At 33.4% G+C, this 14,452-nt stretch overlaps 2 protein-coding genes across 6 annotated transcripts; one reads left to right on the top strand and one right to left on the bottom strand.

Annotated features, from left to right (window-relative positions):
* The first annotated feature begins 2,060 nt into the window (after window positions 1–2,060).
* On the top strand, window positions 2,061–8,769 carry LOC116339444 (E3 ubiquitin-protein ligase RNF13). Of its 5 annotated transcripts, none has more exons than XM_031765319.1 (8): window positions 2,061–2,155; window positions 5,012–5,357; window positions 5,438–5,601; window positions 5,698–5,789; window positions 5,880–6,275; window positions 6,606–6,836; window positions 6,912–7,017; window positions 7,084–8,769. In XM_031765319.1, the coding sequence occupies exons 2-8, from the start codon at window positions 5,262–5,264 to the stop codon at window positions 7,676–7,678; spliced, it is 1,680 nt and encodes a 559-aa protein (XP_031621179.1). In that variant the 5' UTR covers window positions 2,061–2,155; window positions 5,012–5,261; the 3' UTR covers window positions 7,679–8,769. The 5 variants fall into 5 exon arrangements, with proteins under 5 accessions (XP_031621179.1, XP_031621177.1, XP_031621176.1 ...); XM_031765317.1 differs by lacking the exon at window positions 2,061–2,155 and adding an exon at window positions 2,162–2,330; XM_031765316.1 differs by lacking the exon at window positions 2,061–2,155 and adding an exon at window positions 2,162–2,915.
* Window positions 8,770–8,897: 128 nt separating this feature from the next.
* On the bottom strand, window positions 8,898–10,501 carry LOC116339445 (dehydrodolichyl diphosphate synthase complex subunit Dhdds). Its single transcript, XM_031765321.1, has 3 exons — window positions 10,217–10,501; window positions 9,373–10,154; window positions 8,898–9,262 (listed from the first exon to the last, which is right to left on the bottom strand). Exons 2-3 carry the CDS (start codon window positions 10,030–10,032, stop codon window positions 8,951–8,953), a joined length of 972 nt encoding a protein of 323 aa, XP_031621181.1. The 5' UTR covers window positions 10,033–10,154; window positions 10,217–10,501; the 3' UTR covers window positions 8,898–8,950.
* Between the last annotated feature and the right edge of the window lie 3,951 nt (window positions 10,502–14,452).

The raw sequence follows: 14,452 nt of genomic DNA, 5'->3' as shown, positions 1-14,452 counted from the left end.
ATTATCAATTTGGTCAAAATATTTTGACATCACAGACACATTTTATTTATAGACTATTTAAAAAAATGTGTGATTCATTTCATAAGGCGCATTTCGAGAAGATCATCCGACAAAAGAAATATTCAATTGGGGGCTTCCGAATACATATTGTCCTATGCATGAATTGCAACACATGTACAATTGACGCAAAATACATGAACATGAACGGGACTGTACTGGGAATACCAAAATAAAACCAAAAGCATGAATAATACTCGAAGTGTAATCGCAAAATATATTATTTCAAAGCGGTTTTTGACGTAAACACTGACGAATATTATTCTGGTAAACCAATTGGTTTTGGTCATATTTATTTTCCATTCAGCATTATGACCAAAAGGTATTGACGACATTCAATCATGTCTTGTAATTGGATCTCTCGTTATATGTATCAATGGCATCAAACGTGGTCGGTGTGTGTCACACCAGATTTTATCGTCGAAAAATCATTTCCAAGTAGTTTTGTTGAAAGTTACAACTATTGAAAAAGACATTAAATTTTTAGACTGGACGCAATAAAAAAATCAGATATGATCTTTTTTCACTTTTACGAGCTACTTTTCCAAAAATTAAATTAATGACTAATAATAAAATTCAACTTTTCTTGAAAGAATGCAGCTTCGATAAAATACGAATTTGGTAAGAAACGATATTTGTCTTTGCAAAATGATAGAGAAAAAAAAAATATTCCAAGAACGAGTGGTTATAAGATCGAATCAGTGGTTTTGCTTATCAAATTTGAGTTTCAGGTGGTTCGGTAATTCACAAACCACTCTGATGATTAATAAAAAATTGTGTGATCGAAAACAACGTAATTATTTAATATTCTGCAGAAGAAGAGCGAACGATGTACTAGCTAAAATTTTATTATTATTATATTTTATGAAGCTAAGATTTCGAATTCAAAAGATCAAATACACGGATTCAAATCAAAACAGTGTGTCCATAACATATAGAAATAGCACTAAATAGTGTCGATATCTATACTATATCGGTGCACTATATATGGAAGATATTTCCGCAAGACACCGTAACTCACAATCGAAGTGAGTGCGAACGGCAAAAATATTGACGCATACACACAGTTCTTTCTACTGCCGTACGGCAACTTGTGATTTTTCCCGTCTACACTCACTTCGATCGTGCGATACGGTGCCGTGCGGCAATATCTTCCATATATAGTGGACCGATATAGTATAGATATCGACACTATTTAGTGCTATTTCTATATATTATGGACACACTGAATCAAAATGTTACAAAGTGGAATCTGGGATGAAAAAGGGGAGGTTTTTGTAATTTATACGTACAGGACCGTACAGGCCACTAGATTACTTGCTCTGATAAATAGAAATAGCATACAGCTTAAACGAAATTAGCTGGCGTCTTTTATGCTTATTTTATAATAAGATATGTCTTGGATTTTTCATCGCTGGTCCAAATCAACAAAATATTTGACAAATCATTGCCGGCAATTGTTAAGTAACAAATGCTGTCTTTAGAATAGTTGCTTCTGGACTTAATATGATATCTCCGATCGGGGTCCAGAAGTGACTGTCTATTGATTTGATTCGTAGGTAAATCAATTTATTCCGACCATATTTTTAACGCACTTTTATAAACATTTCCGACAAATGATTATGTGTATAAACGTGAGCCAAAAATACGCCCGAAATAGAGCCAAATCATGATTTGAGAAGAATTCGGTACAACGCTTTTTTCAGCTGAAAAAATAAATTATACTTATTTTCGCAAAAATATCACAATTTAAATGATGCGCCATTTTAAAATTAAAATGAATTACGTACAACGATGGCAACTCCGATGGTATGTGGCTCCATCGTCACATTACGACCGCAACCATGAATCGTGTGAACATCGTGCAAGCACGAAGATGAAAGAGGAAACAATAACAGAGACATTGTTAAAGAATGAGACAAAAGGGGGAATCGAAGCAAAATAAAAACAATTTCTGTATTTGACAGCTGTTTTTTTTCGTAATTTGTCGTGACAGATGATCAACTACCAATGCAAGTACTGTTGAGTAAGCGAGAAAGCCATACGGACAGTGAATATCTAGTGAATAATATTCGACGTAGATGCAAATACTGAAGATGTAAGTGAAAAAATATCATGTGTGTGATTGGAGCAGAAAAAGAACAGGAACAAAGTAAAAATATTTGCAGCACAGCGAGGTTGTACCACAACAAACAAAAACAATTGATTTCATTTTTTTTTTGCTCTCTTGGACGAACATGAAAAATGATTGTTTCGACGACGACCTAATAAAAGTTTGTATTAGTTATCAAAGACAATTTTATTGAGTAGAACGAGTGAAGAGAGCAAAAGAATTGATGTGAAAAAAGGAAACATTATTTGTTTGTGTAACTTGGCGATTCGACGTAATTAAAAAAAAATAGTTGGTCGCCAAATCGGCTGTATTGCCATTGATTCGTTGTGACAACACGCTTTTTTCCCCGATTTCATTGGATTTTCCGATTCGTCTGGTTTGGTTTTAATTAATTTAAGTGCATTTAATGGGTGTTCCGATGAACGTTTGATGAATACAAAGTGGAAAAACACGGATAAGTTAAATGTCAAAGTACGAAGTATTGGTCGTGAACATAGAACGGCGAAAAACTAAAAGAATTGATTTCGATAAGAGACTACCAACAGATTTTTTTCACCATATTTTAATTGAACATCCGGACGATGACATTTCTCTTTAATTTGACTGCAAATATATGCGCATGATGTGCAATTCATTTGTGATACTGATATCAGTATGAATAGGCATATGGTGAATCATTTTTAAATTAGTTCCATTCAATGTGCAATTGCATGAGACAGATTTGGTTTTGGATTCAAGTGAATAGGTAATTTCCTAAGACTAATTCGTTTTTAATTTAAAGTGCTCGCGTTTGGCGTGTGTATATGAAGTGGATAAACTTAAAACCTAATGAATTTCATCGTCGTAATGACCTTGCACGCGTTCAAAATCATTACGACTCAAAAACTATAAGATTACTAAATTTTTCTTATCCAACATGTTTATCTATCAATGAATGTACAGTGAACATTTTGTTTTCTGTTTCACAAAAATGTCCGAATCTACGATCGATTCAAGGGCAGAGAGAAAACCTAGGAGAGATTTTGTTTGTTGTGTATGTTTTGTCGCTTGTGTCGATTACATTACTTACTTTCGGTGCGTGTGACGTCATGGCACCTGTTAGAAATTCTTTGTTGAATTTTTCGACACGCAACATTTTTTTTGAAAAATCATTTTCAATGTGTCTCTTTTCCATCATTTATTATCGATCGGAATGGGTTCAAAGTGAAATTTAAATCTAGTGCAAAGTTTTGATAAATTTTTGCGATTGCTAATCACAACGCTGATAAGAATAAACATTTTCTAAAGAAAACTCGCATCTCTACTAACATGATATGATTAGCATATTTAGCTAGGTTTTATTTGGCTTCCTAAAAGTTAAAAGCGACAGTAAAAATTATCGCATTGAGAAAATGAATCGTGATCCATTGAACAGTTCTTTTTTATTAATGTGAAGTGATATTGTGTTGGCGATTTAATTTATATTTTTTTTGCTGTCGTTCATTTTGACATAAGTTAAACACTTCACACATATCGTGACGTCGTGTGTCTATATAAAATTGCTTATTTTGTATGTGAATCTTTGTCAAGTATTTAATGGAACATAGAATAACACAACAAGTCAGATTAATGACAATAAAGAGCATCTACACATCCAAACAAATGTTCGAACGGTATACATGTATTTTGAGATTTTTTCGTATTTATTTTCATGTTGTACAATATTCACTGTTCATTCGAGCCATTGCAGCGACACTCTTTGTTTATATAAATAATTTTATCATCAAACACAATTCACATACTAATTCAGCCAATGGGGATTTTCTTTTGCGAAAAAAATTAAATTTCGATTTTTTATAAAATTGAATCACATATGTTGGTGAATTGAGCATTCAATCAATTGTCCCAAAATAAATTGCGTTCGTCATTGGCTTCCTTTCCATACAAATGCTAATCGACGAAAATCACAAATCAATAGACTGTTGACTACACTTCATTTTGCTCATTAATAGTTTTGGTACGAAAATAGTCTATCAATGACTAATTTCATTTGCAAACAGGTTAGTTTCAATTTACTACACATGCGATTGTGGCTTGACAAAAAAAAAACACAGTAAGTGAGAGGTCACTTAAAAACGTTCTCATCATTTTCAAAAATTCTCGACGTTTCTTGGAACATTCTCTAAAGGCTCCCCCGTGATCCATACACAAATAATATTGTTTGCTGACAAAAAAAATCGATAGTACTTATCGAAATGAGCCTTGCGAATTACATTGCCAAAGTGCTCCCTTGACATTGTAGTGAGACAAAATGAGCTATTTCTGAATTATGATGGAATGCGTCACGATAAATCAATTTGTTTGTTTTTATTTCTACAATGTTAAAAAGTGTCGCAGTAAGAGAGATATAGAAAGATAGGGAGAGCGTAGTTATCAAATGAAAATAAAATACACATTCAAACGAAATTTCAATGTTCACTTGATGCAAGTGGTCAACACAAGTGGATGTATAGCGATTCGATTTAGTTTATCAATTCAAATTCTCAGCTTTTTATTGTTATATTTACAATGGGTTCATTTTAGGAAAGGAAAAAAATAACATTTGCCAAAATGAACTTGTTTACTTTTGTCGTGTGCGTTTTGTCTTCGTTTTCATCACGTAGCGCAATGTATTCACATTGAAATCAGTTTGCGTAGCCCTATCAATTGAGATCGCAGATGTATTTTGGAATATGACGAAAAGTAGTGCTAACAATTAACGATGAATTAAGAAAATATGAATTTGAATTGTTTTAGGTTGATTGATAATGTATTTTGCCATTTAAGTATGTAAATGTATATATGATTTTCTAATTGTTTCAGTATTTGAAGTGAAGGCAGCTTTTTTTCCGATCCGATTGTAATATGCAATGTGAACGACAGGATCACACAATTGGAACTTCAATTTAGAAGCTGTGTAATCAATTCAAGCATATCTCAGAGAGAGAAAACCTAGTTTAAAGAAAATCAAATGATCGACGGTCGTGCATCGTTTCCATTGTAAATGAAATAACAACATATTGCAGTTATAACCACATTTAGATATTGTTTATGATTGACCAACACAACTGCAATGCATCGAATCATTTCGTCGTTGGCTTTAACATTTATAGTGTTTGTGCAAACAACCAAGTCAGATATACTGGTTTATTCGCAATATTCGAATCAGGTAAGAGGGCCTTGGACTCAAATCAAATTCGACAATTGTGATTTAAAAAAAATGGTATAACAATGGTTTTTGATAAACAGGTTATTGAGGAATTTCACGATTTGCCATCCAGATTTGGAACAGCGTTTCCGATCAATGGATTACGAGCTTTAGCAATCTATTCAAATCCACCAAATGCATGCTCACCTATTAATTCTCCGCCACAAAATTTTACAAAAGCAAAATGGGTCGTTCTCATTTCTCGGTTAGTAAATCATTTTATTGCTGCATTCTTCGCAAAAAATCTTTTTCGTAATCTCAACGATAATTGAATTGTTATGTTGTTGTTGTTTTTTTTCAGTGGAAATTGCTCATTTGAGTTAAAAGTGCGAAATGCTCAGGCGGCTGGCTTCGCGGCTGCCATTGTTCACAATATCAACGGCGATGAGCTTGGTAAATATAAAATAGATTTTATTTACATTTTAATTTGAATCAATCAACAAAATCAAAATATTGACTGTTGTTTTTTATTTGTTCATTTAGAACCAATGTCTGCAAACAATGACGACGGAATCGATATCCCGTCGATGTTTGTTGGAGAAACGACCGGCAAAATAATAATGGTCAATTACTTATATGATGACGGATTTACACTCTTGCTGAACGATGACCTCCCATTCAATATAAACACTCATTTAATTGTTCCATTTGCTATATTCGTTGCACTGTGTTTCATTGTTATGATTGGCATCATGATAACAAAGTGTTTGCGCGAACAACGGCGACTACGACGACATCGGCTGCCTGGTTCGGCGCTCAAGAAAATTCCGATCATTCGCTTCTCGAAGGAAGAGCACATGTCAACCTATGAAATTTGTGCCATTTGCATTGAGGACTATGTGGACGGCGATCGATTGCGCGTTTTACCGTGTTCCCATGGTGAGTTTGAATTTGCTGTGTTTTTAAGTTCAAAAATGTACTTTTTCCCAATTTTTTTTCAAATCGATAATTTTTACTTCTTTTTACCCGCATTAAAATGACTGGTTATGTGAATTACGTTCAGATATAAATGTGATATGCGAAAATCTGTTTTTATCTTTTTAATTTCTACATTTCTGTCGATTTCGAAATTGCCCCCGTTCTATTTTTTTCGAAATTCAAGAATTATTTTTAATTCTTTTGGTTATATTATCATTTAATGCGATTGCTTTCTTCAAGCCTTTATAACTTATTAAAATTTAAAATAAAAAATATGTTATCTATTTGCAGCTTATCACAATAAGTGCATTGATCCTTGGCTAACAAAGAATCGTCGAGTGTGTCCGATTTGTAAAAGAAAGGTGTTTGCCCGTGGTGAGCCCAGGCGACGCCGACGTTCAACAGATGATAGTATGAGCGATTCGGATCAAGACGATACAACACCTTTGATCAATCCCGTTGATAATTCAAACACTCATGGTACCTTCAGTCCAACAGCACCGCCATCGGACGAAGTTACATGTAAGTGTTGATTGCATTTGTAGAATAAACTGAAATAATGTCAATCGACTAATGAAAATCAATTATAATTTTTAGCGGAAGGAAATAATCGTCGTATGAATCCATTTGACCGGCAAACAAATGTGAATATTCCAAATGCAGATGTCATTGATTCGGAGACAATTTGGTCGAAAATACTGAGGTATTATAAATTGTTTGATATATTAAAATTGTTCAGTGTCTAATTTGAATTTTGCTTTATTCACAGAGTTTTTCATGTACGTAGTGATAATGAAGACAATAGCCAAACTATGGATGGAAATCAAGTGATCAATGATGAAGAAGTTGGAAACATATTGTCGCAATCTCAGTCGAATGACGCGCCAATCGCATCTTACGGTTCATCAAGTAGCAATAATGTATTGAATACGAATTTAAGTGGTTCAATGCAAAATCGATTCAATCGTAACCGTAACCGACGCGCCATCATAAATGCCGACAACAGTGACGATGACGATGCAATTACTGGAAGTGTTTATCATGAATGTTATGAGCAAAATCAGACAATTTTTGCGCCAATCTCAACGTCACAGCCAATTATTAATCCATTCGATCAACAAGTGCCGATTCAAACAAATGCCGGACCAAGTACGTCATCGCATCAGCGAATTGCAGTGGCCGCATTACCAAATCTAGAATATGATCAATTTACAAGAGGCTTTTCAGCTTCATCACCATCACTATATTCACAGCAAGAATCGATCAATGAATCGAGCAGCCGACGAAATTCGAACGGTTCCGATCAACGACGAACTGATTTTACACGAAATTCAACCGCCTCGAGCAGTAACTATTTTGTGTAAACAAACATCAAATGGCTTTGATTCTTTTTTTTATGTTCGATCGTTCGTAGTGTTCAAGAGTGATCTATGCTGCGACTTTGATTTTTATTCGGGACGAAAAATAATTAAACGTTGTAAATTTACATATATATTTTTTTTGTTGCTTTCAAATCTATGACATATTGGAATGAATGCAGAGTTTGTATTTCTCTTTTTTTTCTACATTAGTTGTTTGAATGTGATTTACATAATAATAGAAAAATTTGAATGAGGAATGTGGTTTATGGAAGTGAAATGAAATTTAGAAGAATTTAGAAAAACTATCCAATGTTAAAAAAATAAAATGTTCATCGCTCGCCAAGTTCCAAATTACAATATGGAAATAAAAATAGTATCTGTATAAGTAACGCTAACCAAAAAAAAAACACCTATCAATGTCAATTTATGTTGTTGGAGATAAACTTTCCCCCGAAGGGGTAAAACAGTTTTTTATCCTGAATAAACACCGATTTTTAGAGAAAAACTGTTTCACCTCCAGGGGAGGTTAATTTCTCACCAAGACCATAGATTGACCACTATAAAACTCTATGTTTAATCATAAAAACAAGTATGAATGATAAGATTTTGCGAGTGACATTTTCCGCACTAAACAAATATCCAATAGAACAAATAGCACCGAGATATTGCCATTCTGTCATTCAGGGTTTCATTTCACTAATTTCATGTTCAGACAGTGTCTTGAAATGTTCATACATTGAAGTCTTCTTAAATTAGACAGTTGAAACAAACTATGTTCAATGATAAAATGGAAAACAATTAGTCTTTTACAAAATCTAATATAAATTTAATTACCAAAACAAAATAAAACCACAACAAAAAATAAGCCGAAAAGTCAAAGACCTCTCTATAGAGACGGTGCGGGATGACAATAGCGATTTTATGTCTTTTCGATAATATATTATAAGGAGAGATTTCATTTTTGTTACTTTATAAGTGATACATACACAAATGCTATTTACTTTAATTGATTTAACTATATAACTGATGGAAATTATTAGGCTTTTTAATCGAAGAAGCATTAATAAAATTGAAAACAATTCTATTCGAAAAAATTGAATGTGTTGCTAATTACTTTAAAGTTTGGGGCGATTGCATTTGATTCATGAAATAACAAAAAAATACACATCCATATTTTCTGATTTATTTATGTACTTTTTTTTAATCATTAAAATGGACAACAAACAAATTGTTCATGCGATTTGAAATACATATAAATATATACAATTTAACCTTTTATATTTTAAGATTTGATAACTCCATCAAATAGTTATTTTTTCGTTTATCAAATTTCTCCAGAAATTCAGTGGCACCCTGACTGAAAGTGTCCACTTTTGTGCTTGTTTCGGTTTCCATTGTTTGTCGCATTTGTTGAAGATCGTTTGGAAGTGTTCCATCGGCTATGAAATTCGAGAAATGATGCATCGACTGTTTTACACTGTTCATTTTTTGATAGTGCCGTTGATAGTAGATCATACCGCCCAAAAAATGCCAAAATGTGAATTCGGGCCAAAGTGTTTTGGTAAAGTAAACTATTGAGGTTGACGCCTGAAAAAAGAAAACAAATGGATTTTTGATTAATATGAAACATCTGATTCAAATGACGATGCGATCGAAAGTTGAAATGTAAGCGTTAATAAGAAAATTGAAACTCCTACCTGCCACAGTAAAAAGTCTGACAAACGTGATTCTCCTGAAGTGCGAACTAACAAATCTGGATCGGTGCATTTGTCACTGTACATGCATCGTCGTATCAAATTATCGGTAATATCATTTGGTTCTAGTTCGTTTCGTTTAACACCGTCAACAATTTCTCGTATCGATTCGGTGATTTCATCGCGAGACGTATATGCGATTGCCACATTTAAAAATGATTTATTGTTATGTTTCGTTAGTAGCATTACATCGGCCATGCACTTTTGTAGATCAAGTGGCAATAATTTCCAATTGCCAATCATTCGAATGCAAACACCACGTTTGTTAAGCTCATCTTTTTCTTCCATAAATTTTCGAAATTTTTCACGTGCCAATTCCAAGAGAGCATTCACTTCGTCGTCGCTTCGTTTGAAATTTTCAATGCTAAATGCATAGACTGTTACTTCTGCGATGCCAATGTCTAAGCACCATTGCAGCGCCTCAGCAAGCTTATCAAAGCCATGAATGTGACCGTCTGAGCTCGCATTCAAATGTAATTTCTTCGCATAACGACGATTGCCATCCATTATGAATGCCACATGACGTGGAATTTTGCCCGTTTTTATCACATTGAGCGCAAATTTCTGCGCCCAATTCAAACTATTGTCACGCATCCACGACATTTCAATTTGATAAATTATAATACGGTGGCAACAACGAGGAATGTTTTAATGGAGAATCACAATATCGCAAACAGTGTAATGACGTCTACTGAATATGTCCACGTCGAGTACTCATAAACTCACTGGCAGGAGAAAAAAAAAAGTTATTAGATTAGAAGAAATGCTGAATGAATATTTCACTTACCGCCCGAATATATAAAAGAATTTCAATTTAATTCTATGATTTTCATCATCCAAGTTTGTTTCTCAATTTTTTTTCCTAGTATAGAGTTTATAATCAATTAACACTAATATGTGGACAAGAAACAATTATAGTCTAATATTGCTCCTTCACTGCAATCGAAACAAAATTTAGTTCGTGAGTAAAGTGATAAGACAAAGTGTTACGACAGCTTGAATTGATCAGTTTCTATTCGATTTTAATTTATCTTCCCTATTATTTATCGTCGTGACATTTGTTTAACGTCGTGGTCTTGTGATCTGACGTTTCAATTTGAACGTTTTCAGTTCAGTGAATTGGATTTATATGCGTGCGTGTGTGCATGTATGTGTGTGTGTGTCTGATGCTCCATTTCATTGCATGTCAAATTCACAGATTCAAATATTAAGTAAAATGTGTTGTTGAACATAACCGTTTGAAATCATAACATGATTTTTAATTCATTATTTGGATATTTCAAATAAATAAGATGCGATAAATTTTGAAATAGTAGTCCATCTTACCATTTAAAGAGAGAATAAGCCCAAGGAGTAGACACGATTTAGTGACATACAAAGATTCAAAATGTTGCTAAAAAATTACTCAGTTAGAATTACAAAGATCTACAAAGATTTGAAAAGATCTAAATTGTTTCGGAATGAGTTACATTGATTCGACTATATTTTGATTCCGCCGTTTTGATTTTTTCTGACACTGAAAGATTCACAAAGATTCAAATTTATCAAGAATGTGATGGAAGATCTTTGGGAATTTTTGATTTAAAAAGATTCATAAAGATTTAAAATATCTACAAGGTGGTGTCTACCCCCTAGGAATAAGCACAGCAAATATCGCAAGTGCCGGACCACCAACCCCATTAACTGATGTTAACGTTGATGCTAAACAAATCTCCAATGAGACCGTTAATCATTTCGGACAATTGGATATCCTAATAAACAATGCCGGTATAATGGTCTCGCATTCTGATGAAACTCAATCTGCAGGAATGATTCGGACACCGTAAATATTTATACATATTACAATATTTCGTTGAGACATTTTTGGAAAATATTTTTTAAATTATTTCTAGAATATTCCAAACTGGTTGGGCAACGAATTCGACGAGCAAACTGTTGAACAAATCATCAGTAGTCAAAATTTAAATATAGAAGAGAGATACAATATACTGAACTAACTGGCCAGCTGTGATTCATTATTATAGCATTGTTTTAGCCCATTTAGCTGGCTAACGAACTGTCAGCTTAGCTGGCCAGTTAGTTCAGTATATTGTCTGAGAAGAGATTATGTGTCATAAATGAACTTGTTACATAAATACCTTGTACATATTTCTTGGTCATTTGAGTAATGTTCAACGTATCACACAAGTTCTTGTGCAAAAGAAAAAAAAAATACATTTTTGTTTATTCAATTCAATAGATGTATTCAAAGCTTTATTGAAACTGTATAGTATGAATCGTAAAAAAAAACAAATAAAATAACAAAAACTAAATTTATTCAAATGCATTCCAATCACATGAAGATTCTCGTTTCATTTCGATAAATTCAAATTCGGTCTGTTTCATCGCCCATTTTGTAGGCAAATAAACTCTTTCCGCGACGTAGATCGTTATCTTGCGCGCTCCAACTAATTTCTCACGCTCTTTATTCAATGCAATTAAATCAAGTACCTTATTTTGAGTACCAGAACGTAGTCCAGTCGAATACCCTTTAATTTTCATTTTGTTCAAATTCTTTGCGTGACAAATAAATGGTAAAATGTCATCATAATTAGTCGTTGTAAGAAGAATGCGTTTGAGTTTCGGGAGCGTATGCGGAATTAACTTCCAATCAGTGATATACCTACTGTCGTCGAGATATAGTTCTTCCAAATTTATCAAACAACCAAGTTTGTAAATATTATAATAACAATTAAGTCCGTCATGAAGTCTTACCAAACCTTTTACTGAAGCCAATTGAACGATATTTTCTTGTAGAAGTAAGGAATTGTGAAAAAAAAGTTTCTTATAAAATCCACGATCGTAGAACTCATTAAACAAAGGGCAAAATGATTGGAGCTCATTTTTGTCACTATCATAATAATAAATTGCCAATGTATCAATTTTCATGTTTGATTTTTTGAACAACTCTCTATTTGACCAAAATTGTTTCATATTGACCGAAAATTGCTTAATTGTTGTGTTTAGCTCAAAAATTTTTATTAATTCTGGTATTTCTTCCTGATCGAAGAATCTTAATTTAACATGTTCCAATGCTGGGTAGATTCGACACATCCATTTGTAATCTTTTCTTCGGGATGATGATCTGTCTATAGATAAATATTTAACATTTGAACAAGCAGCAAGCAATTCGGCAGTTACATTTTTATCCATATATCTATAACGTATAGTTAGTCGATCAACTTTACTGAGAACCACTTTCATTTTGTTAATCCAAGACATTTTTAAAATTTCACTACCAATTTTGATTCTCCTAATTGATGTTAAATATTTCAAAGGAGTTACAAAACGTGAAGAATTCTCGGTATCGCTGTCATCAGACTCATCTTCTTCTTTATGGCAGTTATTATAAACCCAGATTTTTTGTAAGAAATTGCTGAAACAATCTATATTGATATAGGCGTCCGAGTAAAGCTCAAACCTATATCCTTGAAATCGTGCTCGTGCGGCTCCATAGTTTTGTTGGAAACAATGTCCAGCAATTGATTGCATTCTCTTACATGTTTGTCCCATTGCTGCTAAATCCTTCAACGATAAAAGGTCGAACACTTCTTCGAAACAATGGATGTTAAGTTTGAAAATATCAGCCAATTGTTGTTCACCGTTTACATCAACAACAGCACCATTCTCTTCATCATTCGATTTTGGCCTCTTGGCACTTGGCCCACTTTTATCGGCGTTTTGTTGTTGGCTCATTACATCTGCTTTATCGGTCAATTGATTGCATGAAATAAAAAAAGTTCATTTAATACACGAAATAACTTTTAAAGAATTAAAATCAGTGCAGGGAATTGATCATTTATTATTTATCTTCGTGACATTTGTGTAACGTCTTGTTCTTGTGATCTGACGTTTCACTTTGAACGTTTTCAGTTCAGTGAATCGGATTTATGTGCGTACGTGTGTGCATGTATGTGTGTGTCTGATGCTCCATTTCATTACATGTCAAATTCACAGTTCGTCTTCACAGCACTGTTCATTCGCAATTCAAGACTTGAAGCGGAAACATGTACCATGCGTAATTGATGTTGATTTTACAAATCGAATGTTTTCATCGACCAAAAAAATAAATTGTAAACATTTTTGTTTCAATCGCCAAAATAAATGCAATCATAATGTTTTTATGAAATTATTTCGATGTACGATTGTTTCGTTGATGGAGGAAAATTTGTTTTTCTCCAATTTTTCACAGGTGATTTTATTGCTCAGTTATCATTAGCCGGCAGCTGTTTTCCATCGTAGGTCAAATTTTACGAATGAAAAATGCACAATGAAAAACATAAATAAAACTTGAAAGCATGTGAATGTTTGATAACAAATAGCAGCATCAAATGTCTACTCTTTTTCCATTGCATGTGAAAGAAAATTGTGTGCGGCGTCTCCATTTGTATTTCAATTCCGAATAATACGGGTATTTCATTCAATGCATTTCACTCAAACCAATGGCATGATGCACGACACAACATACACTCATCACACTCTACCTCACACTGGATTTACCCGTCTGCCTGTGAGTTCATTGTGTAATACAAGACACTCTGTCGTATAATATACACACATATATCCTACGTACATATGTATATATATATATATATTCATTCTAAAGCGAATACACACAACTCGAGCCAGTCAAACATATCGTCTGTGTATCGCGCACAGTTTTACCATTCTGTTTCTCTCTACCTCACAATCTATTCATTCTGTGTATAGCCCGAGAAAAATGAACACATACAATACGTACGACTTAAATGGCGTTTTACACAGCATAGCACACAACGAGAGCTGCTGAATCGTCGAAGCAAAGGAAAGTGAAGTGTTCAAAGTTAGTAGCAGCAGCAGAGAAGCAGCACAAAAAATAATCGTAATAAAATAAAATTTTCTACTTTACTTGCGTCTAAATGTTTGAAATAATATTTTAGTTTGCATTAAAGTGAATAAATTTTGGTTGAATATTTAATGGTGAAGTGATTGAAATACAAAAAAT

This window comes from Contarinia nasturtii, unplaced genomic scaffold (genome assembly GCF_009176525.2).
Source record: "Contarinia nasturtii isolate CC-2019 unplaced genomic scaffold, AAFC_CNas_1.1 Cnas_scaffold_533, whole genome shotgun sequence".
Lineage (NCBI taxonomy): Eukaryota > Metazoa > Arthropoda > Insecta > Diptera > Cecidomyiidae > Contarinia > Contarinia nasturtii.
This window is presented reverse-complemented; position numbering and strand designations above follow the sequence as displayed.